Here is a 22,800-nt window from a genome sequence, read left to right as displayed (position 1 = left end):
CTGTCTATAGAAATAACACACCATAACAGGTAAACATAGCAGAGAGTTTATAAAATGGAAGATAAGGAGAGTTGCTCATATTTATTTTATTCATTCTTCCTGAGCACAGCAGAAAGAACAGAAATGTACTTAAGAGACAGAAGTAATATTCCTTTGAAGAGTCTAATGTTATCTTCCCTGATAAGTTCTTATAGCTCACAGTGTGTTCGCTATCTATAAATTTCCCCATCTGTAAAACTGATGAAATGTGAATTCCCTTGAGGTTCGTGATGTCTTAACAGTATGTGATATATTACTTCTCTTATATAGTAGACAACATGCAAATTATATTGCATTATAATACAGTGATCTCCTAAGGCCACCAGGTCTTAATAAAAAAAAAAAATTTGTGTAATGTACTTTTTTTGAGTATTTACATTTAATAAATATTCTTCACTGATCTATTCAGCAAACACAAGTGATGGAGATAAAGCCCAGTTCTACTTTATGAAGCCTTCAAAGTGCCTCTGGGAACCCACGTTTGTAGTTCCTATTTGAATGGGACAGTATATCAGAAATGTCAGTGGTGCCTGCCGAAGCTAGTAGCATCTGCTATTTAAACCAGTCGACTGGAGTATTTCAGCTAATCTATCCAAAACAAGTGCTGACAGTTTATTATTATGATTATTACCATTGTACTTTACTCACTTAAGTGTCCATCAGTGTTACTTTCGGTGTTTTGTGGCAATTTAGCCGTTGACAAGCATTTTATTGAAAAGTATGCCTGTTCGCCAATATATAGGGAAATACGATTAGGTAAAACCTCCAAAGATATTGAGAGAGAACTGGGAATACATATCTTACTACAGCTGTTATAACTTAAAAGCATTTCAGGTTTTTCATTTACACTTTCAATTTGTGTCATCTCTTTATTTGGTTAGTTTCCTAGTTATTTACCTCACTGCAACAAGTTACCCCAAAACTTATGACTTAAAATCCGTTTATTATCTCATCGTTTCTGTGGGCGATGAATCCAGGCAAGGCTGGGGGTGGTCAATCCTCTGGCTCCAGGGCTCTTTCCAGCTGACCTCAAGGTGTGAGCCGGGCTGCATGACCGGAGGGACTGTGCTTCTAAGCTCACATGTGTGGTTCTCAGCATAATTCAGTTTCTTGTCAGCTGCCAGCCAATAGCCCCCCCATTCCTTGCGTGTGTGTGTGTGTGTGTGTGTGTGTGTGTGTGTGCGTGTGTGCGTGCACACGCTCAGTCACGCAGTTGTGTCCAACTCTTGGCGACCCCATGGACTATACCCTGCCAAGCTCCTCTGTCCATGGAATTTTCCCAGGCAAGAACATTGGAGCGGGTTGCCATTTCTTCCTCCAGAGCATCTTCCCAACCCAGGGATCGAACCCACGTCTCTTGTATCTCCTGCAGTGGCAGGCGGGTTCTCTACCACTAGGGCCACTTGGAAAGCCTGCTATGTCCATAACGTGAAAGTGGAAGTGTTAGTCGCTTAGTCGTGTTCAACTCTTTGCAACCCCATGGACTGTAGCCCTCCAAGCTTCTCTGTCCATGGGATTCTCCAGGCAAGAATACTGGAGTGGGCTGCCATTCCTTTTTCCGGGGGATCTTTGCAACCCAGGAATTAAACCCAGGTGTCCTGCATTGTAGGGAGATTCTTTACCATCTGAGCCACCAGAAAAGCCCACTATGTCCATAGAACGGCTTTTAATTTGGAAGTTGGCTTCATTAGATTGAGAAAGCCAAGAAGAGCCAGGCAGAGAGAGCAAGACGGTGGTTGCAGCCTCTGTAACCCAATCTCCAGAGACACCCCGTCTTCATCGTGTGCTCCATTTGCTGCAAGTCACTAGGTCTGAGTGGCATCCAGAGGCTTGCACACTAAGAGGCAAGGATAATCGTGGGCCATCCAGAGTGAAGACCATACATTTCTGTGTTAGAGGATGGATTCTCTCTACTTTGAGTCAGTTTGCATTCATATTTTTCAAAATACTGGAATTGAATGTAAATATCACACATTTAGGTGGCCATAGACCTTGAATTCGGAGAAGGCAATGGCAAGCCACTCCAGTACTCTTGCCTAGAAAATCCCATGGATGGAGGAGCCTGGTAGGCTGCAGTCTGTGGGGTCGCTAAGGGTCGGACACGACTGAGCGACTTCACTTTCACTTTTCACTGTCACACATTGGAGAAGGAAATGGCAACCCACTCCAGTGTTCTTGCCTGGAGAATCCCAGGGATGGGGGAGCCTGGTGGGCTTCCGTCTATGGGGTCACACAGAGTCGGACACGACTGAAGTGACTTAGCAGCAGCAGCAGACCTTGAATTATAAGGAATATTTGAAACGGAGACGTTTGGGCTCTTAGTGGCTGACCTCTGTCTATGATCTGGGCTTTTATTGTGGTTTCCTCTGGGAGGGGTGCAGGAGGCAGGTTTCAGCAAGTTTAAGATGGGATATTTCAAATAATTTCATAATTCCACACAGGATGCAGTGCGTGAGCTGTCGCAAAGCACAGGCTCTCAGCTGCAGCCGCTCATGGGAATCACTGGAGGAGCTTATAAACCTGCCATTGCCTGGGCTCCACCCGCAGAAACTCCGATTGGTCCGGGATTTCTTTTAGAGCCCTTCAGGTGATGCTCGTGTGCAGAAGTGCAGGACCAAGAACAGTACCTTGAAATACCTTTAGTATTCTCCTGAAGCTGGGCACCGGGGTTTGGTCTTTTCTCTTGTTTTAAAATTTCTGATTCACTGTGGACTGACTGGTATTTTTATAAAAGAACAATCACCATGAATTAGAAAAGTTGAAAAAATTAAAAATGCAAGCCCCCGTATTATTATTAAGGTCAACAGGTACACAGTAACTGTATGAAATTGCTGTAAGATTTCAGTGTTTACTCTTGACGCCTGTACTTACTGCCACAGGCACATAACCGAGCTCGTGGACCGGTGCGGGTCTGCATCCCAGACCCTGAGGTTGTAGACGTAAAGGGCAGCCTGGCGAGAGTCCTGTGTTAAGTGCGCAGAGGTGTAGGGAGTGTATTGGCTTCAGATTACACAGGGGCCATAAGTAGCGTGGCTTCTATTCTGAAGGTACTGGGGAGCCAGAGGGTTCTGGGAAGGGCTGACCCAATCATAGCCATGTCTCTGTGCTTACTTTGACATTGTATATGATATATTTCCAGTGAGAATAAACTGATGACAAGGACAGAAAGAGGTCAGAGTGGGGATGGACTGGGTAAAATAAAGCAAAAACTCTATCACGTTTCTGGAGACATCACTTCATAACACTAACTACGTGAAGGAGATAAAAATTAAAGACGGCTACTCTTTTTTTTTGGCTGTGCCTCACAGCTGCAGCATGTGGGATCTAGTTTCCTGACCAGGGACTGAACCCAGGTCCTCTTTATTGAGCGCGCAAAGTCTTAGACACGGCTCAGAGCACAGAGACCACCAGGGAAGTCCCAGCTACTTCTTTTTTAAAGCGTAAATAATAAAATAAAAAGCCTGTCATTAAATTCTGAAAAATAACCCACCTGATTTATTTTCAGAAACCACCCAGATCGAAGACCCGAGGAAACAATGGCGGGGGGAGCAGGAGAAGATGCTCAAGGAGTACCTGTCGGTGGCCCAGGACGCCCTGCGGACACAGCGGGAGCTGTGCCACGTGAAGGAGCAGAGGCTGGCCCTGGCCCTGGATGAGTACGTCCGGCTGAGTGACGCCTACAAAGAGAAGTCCAGCTCTCGCACCAGCTGTAAGTACAGAGTGGCTGTTCAGACCTGAGAAGTGGGGACCGACCTGAAGGTGATGGGAGGCCACTGGGTGTCTGTGGGACTGCGCTCTGGGTCCTGTGCCTCCTTGGGCAGGAGGAGCCCCTCAGCCCCGCTTCACATAAAGGTCTCCTCGCTGAGGGATCAACGTTTACCTTTTCAGATCAGGGCAAATAATCTGGCCCTTGTGCTGCTCTTGTACATTGTTTTTAGTGGGACTAAACTGAAACTGGAGCAGTTAGCACAGATGAAGTTTCTGTTGACCACCTGAGTTGACCGGCCTCTCTCTCATCTCAGAGACTGGCCTTTTTTAATGCAGCAGCTGTGATGGGCTCAGACGTCCCACTTAAGTGACAAGTTTCTGGGTAACACAAAGCGCAGTTAAGCTGTATCTGCAATAAGCTCCTCTAAGATTTTATCCATAGATATAAAATCCACAGGAAACTGAGGCACTGGGGTCTTGATAACGTTCCTTTTTATTGAAAAAAATGATGAAGGTTTGAAGATGACTTTTTATATCTAGGTGTCTGATGAATGACAATAAAGGAGTTATAAAGTTAAGTAAGTATCCCAGAAGCATGTAAATCTTGTCGTTTTTAGCGTTTGTAATTTCTAAGTTGACAGCTAATTATGCAGTTTGTACAAGTCACTTTTTTTTTCCCCCTCTCTTCTCCCTTTGAAAGTATTCTCAGGCTCTTCATCCAGTACTAAATATGACCCTGATATCTTAAAAGCTGAGATCTCCACTACACGATTAAGGGTAAGATTTTTTTTTTGACTGTGGTTCTATTAATATGCTGAACATATGCAGAGTCTGGAAGGGGCCTCTGTGGTCATCTGCCATCTCAATTCAGTGAAGGAACTGTTCCACTTATCCTCAATGGATGGTCTTTCTGCTTTTGTTAAAACATGTTCGTGAGATTGTTCTTACTAATGTGACAGTGTGTTCCATTTCTGGGCAGTTTTATTGTTTGCGGTTAGTCTATAGAATCAAAATCTGAATCTAAAAAACTTCAATTTTCCTTACTGTGCTGAAAGTACACGTCCAAATTGGAGCTTAGTTGCTTTTTCATCAGACGGCCCAATCTATTAAGATGTTCACAGTTCACATTACCAAATCACTTCTTTTTCTAAGTCAAACTTTACTGGTGCCTCACACTTCCTTATGGGTTGTTTGCTGATCTTTACCCTAAATCTTTCTGACCACACAGCTGTTAAGGTCACAGCTTGTTTATCCTTGATTTTTGGAGTCTTAAAGACTGCTCACCAAGTAAATAAACTCATGCAACCCTTGCATAGGTCATGAAAGAGATTATTGCCGTGACCCCAGAAGCCCCCATGGTATTCCCTTGTCACCCTTGTCCTTCTCCCTAAAGGTGACACTAAGTGACCTTTATTGACAATGCTATAAATCAATTTTCTGCCTGCTTTGAACTTTGTGGAACTGAAATGCTACCACATGGATTGCTGATGGCTTCTTTTGTTCAACATTTCTTCTGTATTTTTAAAAATTTATTATTATTATTTTATTTTGCCTGTGTTGGGTCTTAGCTGAAGCACGTGGGCTCTTAATTGCGGAATGTGGGATCCAGTTCCCTGACCAGGGGTTGAACCCGGTGCTCCCTGCATTGGGAGCTCAAAGTCTCAATCACTGGACCCTTGTTCAACATTTTGAAATTCATCCACATACACTTTTATTGTGTGTAAACCATCCCACCTTTGTGTAGATACCATGAATTCTTCATTTTTTCTACTATTGATGTACATTAGAGTTTATACAAATTGCTAGTAATTAAAAACTTGCATCTTAATGTGTGTGTCTGTTACACATGCCTTTTGGGGCACAGGTATATGCATTTTTGTTGGTTATGCAACCAGGAGTGGAACTACTGTGTTAAAATATACTCGAGCAGCTACTCACACACAGTTTCGGGCTTTGTTAGTCAATCAGTTCAAAATGTTTCCTGATTTCTTTATGATTTCTCATCAGAGTGTTCTGCTTAGTTTTTAAGCAGTTTTGGATTTTCTTATCCTTTATTCAGCTTAATTCCACCACAGGTTTTCAATTCTAAAATTTATTTTTGTTTTTAATTACCTGCCAAGATTCTGCACATCAATGTAATAATTTTTTGAACAAAATGATCAGTTATTTTCAAATTCCCTGTCTTGATTAGTATAATGTCTAAACCTTCCTATGTGTTGAATTCTTTGGTCTGGTTTGGTTTTTTTCTCTGGATTTTTGGTCAGTATTTGGCCTCTCACAGCTGCTTGCTTTTAATTAAAAGCCATATATTATATATGAAAGAGAATAAAGATAATTTAAGGTTTGGGATGATCTCGTTATCCTTCAAAGAGGATTTACTTTTGCTTCTTAGAAGAAATTAGTTCAGGGGCAGATAACTTCACTTCAGTCAGGGTTTGAGTTTTCTGAATTCTGGCCTTTATTCTTCTTCTTCTTTTTACTTTTTCACCACTCCCGTGGTATAAGGGGAATTTGTGCCCCAACTGGGAATCGAACCCACAGGGAAGTCTGTGGGTTTCATTCATTTTCCTCAGAGTGGGTCTATTTCCAGAGCACCCTTTCTCTTAGGTCAAAGCTCTTCAGAATCCCAGTTGAACTCCTGGGCTGTTTCCTGAGGAAGCAGGCTGTTTGAGGCTGGACTGCAATGTCTCCCTGGAGCCCTCGGCTCTGAGGAACAGCCAGTGCTTCTCTGCATGTCAGGCTCCCGGTCACCGCATTCTCCCAGCTTTTCACTTTCTCGATCACATAGGCAGATGCCTCAGAAGGAAAACCGATGCCAAGTTTGGATCTTGCCTATAGGCCTCTCTTATCATTTGGCTCTTTAACAGAAGTTCTTGCTGTCTTGGTAATTCTCCAGTGTCTCCAAACAGATGTTTGTTTAACCTCACAACTTTTCTATTTGTTCTCAGAAAACATGTGAAGAAAGTCCATCTATACTTTCTAGAAGCAAACCGCTCTTCGGTGTGGACTTTCGGGTGTAACTTATGAAGTCACTGTTGGAAGTTTTCTTTTCTGCCACAAACAGCCCTATGCCCTGTCCAGCCGCCTTCATTTCTCTGTCTGTTCCTCGCGGAGCTCACGGGCGGTTTGTGGGACACCTCGTTGCTGCGTCTCTGTGTCATGTCGGTACATTTCTGTAATCTCTCAGGCAGACATCTTATCTAAAAAAAGGCTGGGGTGGGACGACGGGTGAAGGTATGTTGTCAAAACTTACCCTTGCTAAACTTCAGTACTCCCGGGAGCTGTGCCCATCTCCGACGTCATTACGTATTATTGCTTCCGCTTTGAAATTTTAACCATTCTTCACAGTTCTTTTTTTGTCAGACATAAATGCAGTACCTCATATTGTATATGGAATACCTCAACAGGCTATCATAATCTGTCCCTTTAAATCCCACTGTAGGAAAGATGCAAACTGAGAGAGGGGTTTTTTCCAAACAAAAGCAGGGCTTCCCTCGTGGCTCAGTGGTAGAGAGGCCATCGGCCAACGCAGGATACATGGGTTCGATGCCTGTTCCGGGAGAGCCCATAATGCCTCGGGGCAGCCAAGCGCCTGCGCCGCGGCGCCCGGGAGCCGAGAGCTGCTGCGCGCACGCGCCCTGCAGCCGGGGCCCCGCCGCGAGAGAAGCCTCTGCGAGGAGACGCCCTCACCACCACGAGAGAGCAGGCCCTGCCCGCTGCCACTGGAGAGAAGTCTGCACAGCAAAGGCCCAGCACAGCCGAAATAAATAAATGAAATGATTCAAACGAGAATAAACAAGAGCACACAGGTTGCCTCACACCAATAGCCATCGGAAGGAAACGGAGCCCTGTATAACTGGGAGAGATCCCGGAAGACCCCACGGAGTCTCGACCCCCAGACTCATCGCCTGATGCCGCGGAACCCTCTGATAAAGCTTATTCTGCAGCGGGTTTAACGCGCTCTTAGGAGCCTGTGTTCACACGTGTGTCATCGCTGTGGGACCACAGAGTCGGGGAGGAGTGCCCGCCTCGACAAGGCGCTCCCCTCAAGAAAGAGGGAGGAGGCATTCACGAGTAACGAGTGAAAGATGAGAGCCTCTCTTCCGTTAATGACTTCCTGGCAGTGAAAATGCCTTTTAATGGGGATGCTTCCACAGCACAGGGGCCCTCGTGGTCCACGCTCTCTTGTGATGCTTTTAGCCATACCATGGTTTGAACGTGGCAGGGCAGATGGTGCCCTCTCTCTGCCACATGGGCATGTTTTGGCCAGGTAGCTCTTTGAGAGAGCCCCAGGCGTTCTGAAGTGCCTGGATAGCTTGAGCCGAGTTTCGTGGATTTTGACAACCTACCTTTTCTTGGCTCGCCTATCCTGGAGAAGTCCTTGCATGTACCCTCCCCTTTCACAAAGTAACGCCACAGAAATTGTTGTGCAGTCGGTCAGTCGTGTCTGACTCTTTGCGACCCCATGGACGGCAGCACACCAGGCTTCTCTGTCCTCCACTATCTCCTGGAGCTTGCTCAAACTCATGTCCATCGAGTTGGTGACACCATCCAACATCTCATCCTCTGTCGTCCTCTCCTCCTGCCTTCAGTCTTTCCCAGCATCATGGTCCTTTTCAGTGAGTTGGCTCTTGGCTTCAGGTGGCCAAAGTATTGGAGCTTCAGCTTCACCATCCGTCCTTTCAATGGGTATTCAAGATTGGTTTCTTTTAGGATTGATTGGCTTGATCTCTTTGCAGTTCAGGGGACTCACAAAAATAATAACTCATGAATTAGCTAGCTCCTCATTGCTTTGGTGTCTTATAGGACCTGTCTCCGTTTTGGGTTCTAGCAACAATTTTTCAGACAAAGCCTAGCACTGGTTTCATACCGCATTATTTTAACATAACAATATTAGCCAGTGTGCTTTATTTGTTTTTATTGAATTAGAGCAAGTGGGTAAAGTGTTTGGGAACCAGGTACATAGGAGCATCTGTCTAAAACATCTGTTTTATTTTATATTATGGTCGTAGGTGTTGGTGATAACTGGGCTTTAGTTTCCTCCTCAGGCTGATGGGATGACAGTACTTCCTGGCGTCTAGTTGTTGAAAAGGTGAAATGAGTAAATTAAGCTCTTTTAATAATATACTCATCATTTTTAGAGGTAGTGTTCAATTTTTTGGAAAAAAAAATCTTTTTTTAAGATGAGGAATGTAAAAAACTTATACCAAAATTTATTATTTCATTTGTTCATTATGGACACTTACGATAGAGAGTAGAATATCTTACATGAACTAAACCTTCAATTCAACTGATATTTTAAAAAGTTTATAGCAAAAGTTACAAATAAGTGGGATTTGGTAAAAATTTGATGCAGGAAAATTTTGGTGACTTGATTAGTTTTACTGATTAAAAACAAATAAAATGTTGGAAGTGTAAAAGTGTAAATTTCTTTAGAAATACAGATGCAGTTGAGAAATTTTTTTATTAACATTTTCAGATCTTTTTATATAGATTTTTTTTAGTCTTTATTGAGTTTGGTACAGTATTGTTTCTGCTTTATGTTTTGGTGTTTTGGCTGGGGGGCATCTCAGGTCCTCACCCAGCGATCTAACCTGCACCCCCTGCATTGGAAGGCAGAGTCTTAACCACTGGACCCCCAGGGAAGTCTCACATTCGAGATTTCCAGCATGTCACTACAGCATATGCTGTATGATCCAACTTCTAATTGTGTCAAAAAGGAAGCAAACACTCCTTTGGTTAAATTATTTGCTGCTGCTGCTAAGTCACTTCAGTCGTGTCCGACTCTGTGTGACCCCATAGACGGAAGGCCACCAGGCTCCCCCATCCCTGGGATTCTCCAGGCAAGAATGGGAGTGGGTTGCCATTTCCTTCTCCAATGCATGAAAGTGAAAGTGAAGTCGCTCAGTCATGTCCAACCCTTAGCGACCCCACCGACTGCAGCCTCCCAGGCTCCTCCATCCATGGGATTTTCTAGGCAAGAGTACTGGAGTGGCTTGCCATTGCTTTCTCCGAAATTATTTGCTCTCCATGCAAAATCCATAGCTGGTTCGTGGGCACTGCTATTGATAACAGTGTGCTGTCTTTTGTTCTTAAATGTATTTACTCACACATTGTTAATACTAATCCACTTTGAATTATTTTTAATTTAGCAATGGTGATGGACTCAGAAGAGCCATCCACAATCTCACCTATTTGTAGTTGTGGCCATAGATTTTGAAAGAATAGTGGTTTAACGTAAGGGTTAGTTTGTAACTGTGAACAGAGTTAGCTCATGTTCACGTCAAACGATGGCACTGTAACCAGTGCTGTAACTAACCTACCAAAACCATAACTGTGTGTTTCAAATAAGAAGAAAGATGCCTTCTGAGAATGTAAATTGCTACCAATAGGGATTGTCTCTATTGACTAATAGGGGCTAATCCTCTCTAATAGGGATTGACTAGATATGAGTGACGTCTTTATGCTTAGCTTATTTATTAGGTTTTTATGTAGGCCATTTTGCTACAGGTCTAGTTTGTCTTCCCTGACAGAGGTCCGTCTAGTCAAAGCTATGGTTTTTCCCGTAGTCATGTACAGCTGTGAGAGTTGGACAATAAAGAAAGCCGAGAGCTGAAGAACTGATGCTTTCGAATTATGGTGCTAGAGAAGACTCTTGAGAATCCCTTGGACAGTGAAGGGATCAAACCAGTCAATCCTAAAGGCAGTTAGTCCTGAATATTCATTGGAAGAACTGACGCTGAAGCTCCAATACTTTGGCCACCTGATGCGAAGAGCAGACTCATTGGAAAAAGACCCTGATACTGGGAAAGACTGAGGGCAGGAGGAGAAGGGGGCGACAGAGGATGAGATGGTTGGATGGCATCATTGACTCAATGGGCATGAGTTTGAGCAAACTCCAGGATATAGTGAAGGACAGGGGAGCCTGGTGTGGTGCAGTCCCATGGCGGGGTCTCAAAGAGTCGTACACGACTTACTGACTGAGCAACAAAGATTGTCTTTGATCTTACATATACTATCAAACCGCTGATAACTAAAACCTTTATAATGGTAGTTTTCAAAAACTCTCCAGGCTTCTAGACCACTCTCTGCTGCTTAGTAAGTAGAGAGTAATCCACTTCAGTGGATTACTTATTCTCTTTAGTACTGAGATCCGTCACTTGTAAAATAAGCATTAAAACTCTATCTGTCTAATAGAGTAGTTGTGAGGATTGAGAGGACAGTGCCTGGAACATGTGAAGCACCTGGAATGTTACCTCTCATCTTTGCCTCCAAGTAGAGTCCACGTTTTTTTAGAGAGTCCACATTATTTTAGTCTACATTTTTAGAAAAGGCAGAGGAACCAGAGATCAAATTGCCAACATCCATTGGATCATTGAAAAAGCAAGAGAGTTCCAGAAAAACATCTATTTCTGCTTTATTGACTATGCCAAAGCCTTTGACTGTGTGGATCACAACAAACTGTGGAAAATTCTTAAAGAGATGGGAATACCAGATCACCTGACCTGCCTCCTGAGAAATCTGTATGCAGGTCAGGAAGCAACAGTTAGAACTGGACATGGAACAACAGACTGGTTCCAGATAGGGAAAGGAGTACGTCAAGGCTGTATATTGTCACCCTGCTAGTTTAACTTACATGCAGAGTACATCATGAGATACACTGGGCTGGATGAAGCACAAGCTGGAATCAAGATTGCTGGGAGAAATATCAATAATCTCAGATATGCAGATGACACCACCCTTGTGGCAGAAAGCGAAGAAGAACTAAAGAGCCTCTTGATGAAAGTGAAAGAGGAGAGTGAAAAAGTTGGCTTAAAACTCAACATTCAGAAAACTAAGATCATGGCATCTGGTCCCATCACTTCATGGCAAATAGATGGGGAAATAATGGAAATGGTGACAGACTTTATTTGGGGGGGGGGTGCCAAAATCACTGCAGATGGTGACTGCAGCTATGAAATTAAAAGACACTTGCTCCTTAGAAGAAAAGTTACAACCAACCTACACAGCATATTAAAAAGCAGAGACATTACTTTGACAACAAAGGTTTGTCTAGAGTTGGACTGTGAAGAAAGCTGATCACTGAAGAATTGATGCTTTTGAACTGTGGTGCTGAAGAAGACTCTTGAGAGTCCCTTGGACTGCAAGGAGATCCAGCCAGTCCATTCTAAAGGAGATCAATCCTGGGTGTTCATTGGAAGGACTGATGCTAAAGCTGAAACTGCAATACTTATGGCCACCTCATGTGATGAGTTGACTCACTGGAAAAGACTCTGATGCTGGGAGGGATTGGGGGCGGTAGGAGAAGGGGACGACAGAGAAAGAGATGGCTGGATGGCATCACCGACTCGATGGACATGAGTTTGAGTGAACTCCGGGAGTTGGTGATGGACAGGGAGGCCTGGCGTGCTGCGATTCATGGGGTCGCAGAGTCAGACACAACTGAGCGACTGAACGGAACAGAACTGAGAGTCCACATTGTGCTAAACGTGCCAGTCAGCACTAGCGTAACCCTTTGCTGTGACCTCAGGGTATTTGTTTTTATGTTCTGTGTCCTGCATTGAAACTGGGCTGGAGAATGAGAGTAGAAAACAGTGATAGCTAAAGACATCAAATGGCTCACTGAGAAGAAAAGATGTTGGACACTTAATCAAACTCTCTTCTTTTAAAAATACAATTGTATTCTAACAGAGTTCCATTTGCAACTTTGACCTATATAAGAAATAGAAATGGATTTTATTTTATTTTTCTTATTTTTAAATATCTCTTTTATTTATTTATTTGGCTGCACCAGTTCTTAGCTGCAGCACGTGGGAGTTTTTTCAGTTTTGGCATGTAGGATCTTTATTTGGCTGCGTGTGGGATCTAGTTTCCTGACCAGGGATCGAACCCAAGACCCCTGCATTGGGAGCAAGGAGTCTTAGCCACTGGGCCACCTGGGAAGTCCCAAGACCAAGCTCTTAAAAACCAGAAACAATCCCAAATAACGTTGAGTTGGAAATAATACCTGTTTTTACTTATTATAATAGAATCAAACATTTTCATCCTTAACAAAATAAAATGCACATTGGTATTAGGCAGCTGAGAATCACTCATGTAATCCGTTCAGAAGCCTCCCCAGGATAAAAGCAGTAGCTTCCAGTCAAGTGTAGGAAAAGTAAATAACGGAGGAGAAAGGAAAGCACAGGCGCGTCAGTCTCCTCTATCATTGTCACCCAGCACACGATACAGTCTCATGTCACTTAAGCAGGGTGTGCATCGTCAAAAGTTTATTTAAATTTTAAATGATCATTTTAAAAAAAAAAACTTTGTTTTTTGACTGCTCTGGATCTTTGTTGCTGCGCATGGGCTTTCTCTCGTTGCAGCTGCAGGGGCGGCTCTTCCTGGCAGTGGCCTCTCTTGTTGCAGAGCACGGACTCTAGGCACACGGGCTTCAGTAGTTGCGGCACACAGGCTTGGTAGCTGTGGTGCACACTCCTAGTTGCTCCGCGACACGTGGGATCTTCCCGGACCAGGGGTGGAACCCGTGTCTCCTATATTGACTGGCAGACTCCCATCCACTGTAGTACCAGGGAAGTCCTTAAATGGTCATTTTTGAAAGAATTTAGATGGGTGTGTCATCGAAGTCCAAATGATTTTCAAGTTTTATGTCTGTGAGACACACTTTTAATTTGGTTGTTCCAAGAGGGCTCAATAGATAGCATGCTTCTATCAACTGTGTTTTCAAAGGTAGATACAGGTTTCAGCCCAGCTATTTGAGTTACCATTGATTTTTTGGATTTCTGCTCCTGCTACTATTATTGTTTTTAAATAACAATGCTGGTCTTTTTTGGTAGAAAACTGTTTGAGAGTGCTGTCAGAAGTAGAATCACACGTGGACTGAACTGAGATTGTTGATGGCTCCTGATGTGGTCAGAGTCTGATGCTAAAACTGGAGTGTCTTCGCTGAACAGTGTGCATGAGCTTGTTGCTCTGTGTGAATGTTAAAGTGCCTTCAAGATCCCTCTCTCCCAGGCGAGCCCTCCTCCCCTGGCCAGGGTAATCCTCTCCTCCTTGGGGTCCAGGAGCATCATTTGTACCTCTCTGTGTAGTTAGGAATTGGCCCTGCAACACAGTTGTTTTAGTTTACTTTTATTGAAGTATAGTTGATTTGCAGTGTTGTTAATTCCTCTTACACAGCAAAGTGGTTCAGTTACACACACACAGACAGACATATATGTTCTTCTAACACAATTATTTCTGTTTCCTTTTCCCTAATAAAATATAAGTGCCTTAGGGCTCAAACTGTTAAGCGTTCTGATAAACCCAGCAGGTAAATTATGGAGCATCTACTCTATCCAAAATATTGGGCCTCACGGTCTAGAATCGTGAGTGTCATACCGCCCTCGTCCTTGTCATCTGAGTCCTCAGAGTGGCTCTTCTCCCTCTCGACTTTTTCCCTTCTGGTCCACAGTGCTGTTTCCCTGGCTTCTCTTGCCTATGCTTCACCATGTCCTATATCTCCTCTCCTCATGGACCTCTGAGCGCTGCAGATGCCCGGGTTCTTCTTGAACCTTCTGCACACGCTATCTCTAGATGATCTCACTTAGGCTCATGCGTGTAAAAACCGCATCCTTCTATCAGTGACCTCCCTTCTGTATCTCTAGTCTGGACAGTTGCAGGTGCATCCAAAGCGCCGCGGGTATCAGAAAAATAATTGTCTTACCAGAAACCCTTGATCTTCCCCCCACAAATCTGGTCCCCCTCCCCATGAGAGCACCTTCACGCACCCAGGGTTTTGGAAGTGACCTTTGACGAGTAGCTCAGCTGTTAAAGAATCCACCTGCAATGCAGGACACCCCGGTTCAATTCCTGGGCTGGGAAGATCTGCTGGAGAAGGGATAGGCTAACCACTCCAGTACTCTTGGGCTTCCCCGGTGGCTCAGCTGATAAAGAATCTGCCTGCAGTGTGGGAGAGCTGGGTTTGATCCCTGGGTCGGGAAGATCCCCTGGAGAAGGGAAAGGTTACCCACTATAGTAACCTGGCCTAGAGAATTCTACAAATTGTGTAGTCACGGGGTCTCAAAGAGTCGGACACAACTGAGCAACTTTCCCTTTCACTTTTCGGAACATCTTCTCCCTCGCCGTCCACACTGAGGCCATCACCCCGTGCTGCAGGTTCTACCTCTGAAGGGTCTCCTGCAGCACGCCCGCCCACCTTGCAGACAGGACAGCCCCTTTGGGCCACTGCAGTCAGCACAGTGGCCTTCTGCAGCCATGAAGCAGCTCTTGCTCTGCAGTCCCGCCTTGATTCTCATTGTTCTTAGGAGGAGATTTAGAAATCCTCAACGTGGCTTCAGGTGCTGTGTCATCGGGCCTCCTTTTCTGATCCCACCTCCTGCCCCACATGGCACCTCTGTAACCCAGTAGTGGCAGCTATCTCTAAATCCCAGACGCCGGCTGAGGTTGCCCTGGCCATGCACAGCTTAGGGTGTGTCCACAAGCTCCACCCTGCAGGGACCCTTCGATCAGTGAGGCCTGTGGACCTTCTGGCCAGGGAAGTCCCTCTGTCCCCATTTTATGTCTTGAAGTATCCTGTGCTTTTCTTTTCGATCACCAATGGCAATCGGTAAGGTTTATTTCATTGGACGATTATTTGCTCAATGTCAGGCTCCCTCATTGTTCTGTAAAACCCATAAAGGCAAAGATCGGGTCTTTTGTGTTCACACTTTCAGACCCAGGGTCTGACACACTGTGGAGAGTCAACACATATTTGTGGAATGAGTAAACAGGAAATAAAGGTGCAAAACGCGGAATTGCTGTACACCAGAACGTGCTTAAAACTTTAGGCTGCAACTTATATGGAAATAAGTTTCTGACACCCATGAGAAGACCTTTAGTTTGTGACTGAATGAGGCTCGTACCATATCTCTGACCTGGCAGGTTTTAGTATTCTTATTTCCAAAGATAACGGGGAAAAAATAATTGTTACCAGTTCAACAACAAATTATTTATTGACCTCGTGGTGTTCACCTGGTATCACTCGGCAAGCTTGGGGGTACAGCCTATGTGATGCTGCTTCTTCCATGGGGGACAGACAGGAAACCAGTGCATAGACAATTTCAGCTCTTGGAAAACTCTGCGAACTGAACAAAACAGAGTAACGGCCTTCATGGGGTGGCCAGAGGAGTGCCGCCTGGCACTGCCAGTCATGATGTCCAGCTCAGAGCAACTCTGCTACATAAGATAATGAGAGCAACTTTGAGTAATCGCATCACCGATAATCTAAACTTACTTAATCTCTTTCCATGGAATTTATATCCAGGGGAAATGAGTCGAGTAAACGTTAAACCAGTGGCTGTGTTTAATAGGTTACTAATAGGTTACCTTTTAAAACTGTGTTGCTAATTATTTACAAACATTCATATTTACATTTTCTCACAAAAGGTCAAAAAGCTGAAGCGAGAACTCTCACAGATGAAGCAGGAATTGCTCTATAAAGAACAAGGCTTCGCCACTCTGAAACAGTGAGTATGAAAATAACGAAATTAACTCTCAAATAATCCAAGACCCCTGAGCCAATCCAAAGAAAGCCGAAGTGCAGATGACATAAGAGTTTTCTCAAAGAGTAATCAAGTAGGAGGTGCAAAGCTTGGCACCAAAAAAAAAAACAACAACACAAGAAAACAATCAACCATAGAACAATAAAAAAAAAACACTCGGGAAAATCTACTATACACTTTGAAAAGGTCTGAAGTTTTCCCTAATAGGTAGAAGACCCAAGGAAACCAAAGTGAGAGACTCAGCTTCATCTCGCAGGCCCACCAGCTGGCCTTAGGTGGAGACGGAGCGGGCAGTTGGGGCCCAGGACGGGCTGGGGTGACCAGGTTCTCTGTGGAGCCTGACCCAGGGGGCCTGTCTGCCTCTGATGCCTCCCGCCCTCACGGAGCCAGTCAGGGGTGTCTGCCGAGGGGCCAAGTCCGGGCCCTTGAGTTCCCTCTGCCCTTTCCTGCTTTGTGCTGAAGTCCACTGGACCCCAGCCCCAGGCTGAGCCAGGTCACAGGAGAATGCAGATGATGGAGGGCGGGTCGGAGGACTGGGGCTCCCAGACCTGACAGGCGCACCCAGGCGTCCAGCTCCTGCAGCACCCACCCCGGAATCTCCACCACAGGGACGCAGTGGCAGTTCACGCAGCCCACGGCCTTGGGGAGGGCTGAAACCATAGTCCCTTGAAAGGCATCCGGTGGCCCTTCTGGTCCCCTTCTCCTCCCCCACTGCCCCGCGGAACCCTGCAGTAAGGCAGGATTCACTGGGGCTTCCCAAGGGGCTCCTCTCCAGGCAGGTTTACGCCCTTCCCCTGTCTGCCTCCACAGCATCCAAGGCAGCAAGGCGTCACCCCGTTAAAGATCCCACGTGTTCACTGACCGGGCCATCTGAGCCAAAGTTTGGCTGAGGAGCTGTGTTTCGGGACCCCCATCGCTCCTCTCCGATACCAGCCACATGACTTTCATCTCAGACACTGCTTTCCGGCCTAGTCTTCAGTTTTGACACTCACCTCATGTGATCATGAGCATTGGATTCTTTTCGATGCTTCCACCCTGGTGGTTCTCCAACCTGACTGCGTATTAGAATAATCTGAGGAGCTCTTAAAATAAAATACATGTGTCTGGTCTCCATCCCAAGACCCCCCATGTGGTTCTCAGGTCCAGCTCTGTTCAGAGAACCTCTGTGGAGTTTGCAGCGCACCCCCAAAAACTGAGCAGCCCTGGCTTCACCTAAATGTGTTGTTTAGTCAGTTGTCCATCAACATACAGGAGGGCGTCATGGTAGGAACGCCAGCAAGCATTTAGCCACATGTTACGTACTTTTAAGACACATGAAAGTATAACTCATGTCGCCACCAGGATTAAAGGTTAGCCACACTTGCTGTTTTTGTTATATCGATGTAACAAGGATGTATTGTTTCAAAGCAGTTTGCTTGCAAGCAGTTTTTATAGGAATCCAAGGCATGTTTAAGAATCTGTCAATAACATTCCACAAGAAAACAATAGCCATTTGTTGTAGAAATTCGGGCTTTCTCTTGCAGTGATTCTAATCCGAGGAGCAAGAGCAGAGAGATACCCTATCTAACGTTAGACGCCTCTCCTGCATCTTAACTATAGACAGAATAAAGCTGTTTTCATTCAAATGTTTACCACCATACTACGAGAAGATTGAATAATAACTGATTATACCCAGGGACCATGTTTTTCAAGAAATCATGTTCCTGATACTAAAGGGAATCTTACTTGGGGTTATGACCGAAAATATATTTCAGTAATAAATTTAAGCAGAATCCCACTGTAGGATTTTGCAACTTCACACTCACAGTAAAATGGAATAATTTTGTGGAATCTGCACCGATTTAAGCCCCGGTTTTCATTCTGCCTGGTGCCATCGTTTATGCTGGATGAATGAATGTAGTTTTATTCTCTGTGTTACTCATTTCAGACTATGGTCCCAAGGGGGACCTTGGCCCTCAGCAATAGTGTAGCTTATGTGTAGATGGACACCAGCAGGAGAGGCATATATCCGCTTTGGCCCATCCAGTGGCATTGGTTGCATGTACTTTATTATAGAATTGATTTATGATGAGATTTATTTTATTTTCTTAAGTTCTTTCAGACTTTAATTACTTGTTCAGCACCATAAAATATTTCCTAAAGTTCTACTTGGAAAAATAAGTTATCTACAAACTGTCCTCATTTGAGTAAACTTTAGAAGAGAGAATAAGATAATATGACGTTAGTTAATTTTTTTTTCAGACTATACCCTTCACATTGAAATAAATACAAATTAGTAAATGTTTTAAACCAAATTAGCTCACAGACAGTTTTCTATGATTTAATAGGTGCCATATCTCCAGAGAGTCTGGGAATTAGACAAGGACATGCCCGAGATCGTGTGTCACAGCATTGTTGGCTGGTGCGACAGGGGGGTGGCTGTGTGTTTCTGAAGTAAATGTTCTTTCCTAGAGTCCCAAGCAACATAGGTGATGACGAAGAACCTGAACCTTTTTTTTTTTTTTTTAAAGAACTAGGTCATTTGGTTGGGCCCTGTGACCCCAAAGAATTCAGTTACCTGAAATCCTCTGACGTAGGGTGACCCTATGAACTGTGGGATGTTCAGTAAGCAAGTACTGCTTACCAGGTACTAATCAACAAGCTCACTGGGGAGCTCTTGATTCAACATTAATGGACAAATGAACACATCTGCCCTTGCGTCTTGTTCCTAGATTTGAACTCATTCAGCAAGACAGGCAATATTATCTTGACTCATAACTGCCATAAAAATAGAATGCTTTTCATATATTTAAAAAGAAACAAGAAACTAACCAAATAATCCAAGCATTGTAGGATACTCACTAGTATAAGCAAAAATCACCACCCTTTATTAATGGTCACCAGACTATGCCCTGGGCTAGATTTTGCACAGACATCACGGCACATAAAATTAGATGGCAGTGATGAATCCTGAGGTTCCTGGGCTCGCCCAGTTTACTGGCATTTCTGTCTTCCTGCTGAATCAGTTCCCCGGGTCCCAAACCTTTGCCAGGATCAGCGTGTGATGAGGTTTGAGTTCAGTCAGCGGTGGGACCACCCAACCAGACTGTAAACAAGAAGCCTGAGCCCGATGCTGATGGCAGTGGGCTGGGTATGAGGTCGGGGGTGGCAGGGGTCTCAGCCCAAAGCGGTCAGAAGAGAAAGGAGAGACCACCACCCTGAAGCTGTGTATGAGTCCAGCAGTAAACATCAGCTAACCGAGACATCCCCACACCCAGTTCCTGCAGTCTGTTTAGCCTGTACTCTGACATCCTTTGATTGTTTTTTTCCCCTCTCTTTTAACAGAATTGATAAAAAAATGTCTGGAGGCCAGAGTGGCTATGAACTTAGTGAAGCCAAAGCTATCCTAACAGAACTGAAATCTATCAGAAAGGCTATTAGCTCAGGAGAAAAAGAAAAACAAGATCTGATGCAGGTATGTGATAGAACGTTTTTTTGGGTCAAGTCAAACTACTACCTTCTTGGGCCTCAGAAATGAGGCCCTTGAGCAGAAAGTTCTCCATCGGAGTCTGGATGGCCCCTTTCCACCACAACCCCATCCCCCCCCCACCCCCGCCTGCACCCCATTCATACAGAATTTGGTCTCATTGGAGACTGTTACGGGTACTGAGCCAGCCGCTACCTTGGAGGAGAACAGATGGGTCCTAAGGTTCTGATATGCTTATTTGAAGGCTGGCTTTGGGTGACCTTTGAGACAGGGGCTGGCAGATCCTGGAGCCCGTGTATGGAGATTAGCATCTTGGTGCGCCCTGCAATTCACTGCAAACTTCAGGCGGAGCCCTAATAGGCAGGGTTATCTAAACCAGTGATCCTTAGCCCAGGATACAGAAAGGGCATGTCACCTGCCATCAGTGAGTAGATAATACGCCTTGAGAAGTGGGGGAAGAGTGCGAGGAGCTTAGAAAAGTTACTCCCCACCCCAGGAGATTCTGAAGTGCTAGCTGGGAGTGGCACGGAAAGATGCTGACCCAGCTGGGGGGCAGCTGTGGAGTCACCTGGGAGACAGGCTGATGGCACTAGATCCCCTGGTTACACCTGGACACGTCTCACCTTACGGACCTGAGCTCCATTGGCCCAGCCCTACGTGTAAAAAAAACAACCGTTGCATGATCAGTGTTCTGCATCTATATATAGCACATACAGTCAAGTTTTTTTTTAAAGAGGTATCTCTTCCTCCTCCTCCCCTCCTTCTATCCCATAATTATCACAAGCACTGAGGATTCTTTGTAAAAGTTCAGATATTTGGAATTCTTCACCTGGCTGGGTGAGGATTTAGTCTGTCTTTCAGAAAATGTTTCAGCCCATGGTGAACAGAGCCTCTGCATTTAAATAAAATATTCAGCTACTTAATGTCAGTTTCCAAAATTCTGATTGAATACAAGTGAATATTCTTGAACCCATATAATTTTGCATTGGGGGATTTTTAAAATAACTTTCAAGAAGCAATTAAATATAAAAGACAACAGTAATAATAGCAAATACTTAAAATACTGACTTCGTGCCAGACGGTCTTCTGCCTGCTTTGCATAGAAATACTTCATTTAATTCTCTCGGCAACCCTAAAGATAGGCTCTGTTATTATCCTCAACTTACAGATACGAAAACCACAGTACAGAGAAGGTGAGTTACTGAAAGTCACACAGCTGATAAGTGGCAGGACCAAGGTTCAAAACCAGGCAGTCTTGCTTCAGAATAGATGGTTCTAACATACACATAACGCATACAGAACTTTACTTGGATACGCTTTTTGTTGTTGCTCTACAGTGAGCCTGCTGATTAAATCAGTCATCCCTGAAAAAAAGTTAATGGTACTTGTACAGATTTACATTGGACCCTCATAATTTACCAATTTTAGGTCCTCTTTGATTCTTCCTGTAAACTTTGAATTTATACATAGGACAGATTAAGTTTAAAAATTAGATAACTTTTAAATTACTAAAATATGTAAAATAAGTGATAAATATAGAAATCAACAACAGGGCTGAAAAGGACTTTATTTTTTTTTTTATTTAATATTAATTCAATTAAAATTTTATTTTATTTTTTTTTCCCTTGCAAGACAATTGCCTTAATCATTTATTTATTTATTTATTTTTTTTTTTACAGTTAAAAGTATTTTTATTGAAAAAGCACAAATGCAAAGAAATGAACAGAGGAAAATTTATGCGTCGAACCTGGACTGGTCACTTATGATAATATAGATGCTACAATTCCATTCTCCCCAATCATTCCACCTTCACCCTCTCCCACAGAGTCCCAAAGACTGTTCTAAATGCCTATGTCTCTTTTGCAGTCTCTTATACAGGGTTCAGGTTACCATCTTTCTAAATTCCATATATATGCGTTAATATACAGTATTGATGTTCTTCTTTCTGGCTTACTTCACTCTGTATAATTGGCTCCAATTTCATCCACCTCATTAAAACTGATTCAAATGCATTCTTTTTGATGGCTGAAAAATACTCCATTGTGTATATGTACCAAAGCTTTCCTATCCATTCATCTGCAGATGGACATCTAGGTTGCTTCCATGTCCTGGCTATTATAAACAGTGCTGCAATGAACATTGGAGTACATGTGTCTCTTTCAATTCTGGTTTCCTCGGTGTGTATGCCCAGGAGTGCGATCGCTGGATCATATGGCAGTTCTATTTCCAGTTTTCTGAGGAATCTCCACACTGTTCTCCATAGTGGCTGTACTAGTTTGCATTCCCACCAACAGTGTAAGAGGGTTCCCTTCTCTCTACACCCTCTCCAGCATTTATTGCATGTAGACTTTTGGATAGCAGCCATTGAAAAGGACTTTAGATATCTTCTGTGACTTTCAAACCTCTTTGGATATGACCCACAGTAGGAAATATATTTTTCATCAAGACACAGTAACACAAATATCTTCACCTGTAGATATACACACACACACCAAATTTCACAGGAATATGCTTGCTTTTGATACTAGTAATATACTTTGACTTTATTTCCTAGTCTCCCCTGTTTCATTTTAAAACATACTAGTCATGACCTACTAAATTAATTGAATTCATGGTCATCCCAGATAGGTTTGAAAATATACATCTTTTCACTGTTCACAAGGAAAAAAAAAAAAAAGAGAGAGACTTGTCCAAAGTCTTTAAAAGGTTTCTTTGTTCTTTTTTGCAATGTATTATTCCATGTGACGTTTTATCCCTCATACGTTTTGGATAAAAATATATACATTTTGTATAAAAATGCCTTTGAAAGAAAATAGAGGTTAGGTGAAAAACAAGTATTAGATCTCTGATAGTCCTAATTTCTTATCGTGAGGATTTTATATATCAGGAATAAATCCTGGCTCTTCCTAAAGCTGATAATAATGAGCTTCTTACGTTTTTGTTAGTGTTTTGTAAGGGGGGGTTGTTGGTAGAAGTTTAGATTTTTCATTTTTAATGCTATCACTGGCTCACATCTTCCCTGTAAAATAAACTCCCTATATTAAA

The 22,800-nt window shown here is 43.7% G+C and overlaps 1 protein-coding gene across 1 annotated transcript in view; it reads left to right on the top strand.

Moving 5' to 3' along the window:
* WWC2 (WW and C2 domain containing 2) overlaps positions 1-22,800 on the top strand; it is a 152,492-nt gene that overhangs the window by 85,730 nt on the left and 43,962 nt on the right. The window contains exons 3-6 of the mRNA XM_055416378.2: positions 3,545-3,748; positions 4,448-4,524; positions 16,174-16,253; positions 19,614-19,743. Coding sequence (XP_055272353.2) covers positions 3,545-3,748; positions 4,448-4,524; positions 16,174-16,253; positions 19,614-19,743 — 491 coding nt within the window. The remainder of the gene's footprint in view (positions 1-3,544; positions 3,749-4,447; positions 4,525-16,173; positions 16,254-19,613; positions 19,744-22,800) is intronic.

Source organism: Moschus berezovskii, chromosome 26, assembly GCF_049115385.1.
Source record: "Moschus berezovskii isolate FMDL1 chromosome 26, NW_MosBer_1.0, whole genome shotgun sequence".
Lineage (NCBI taxonomy): Eukaryota > Metazoa > Chordata > Mammalia > Artiodactyla > Moschidae > Moschus > Moschus berezovskii.
This window is presented reverse-complemented; position numbering and strand designations above follow the sequence as displayed.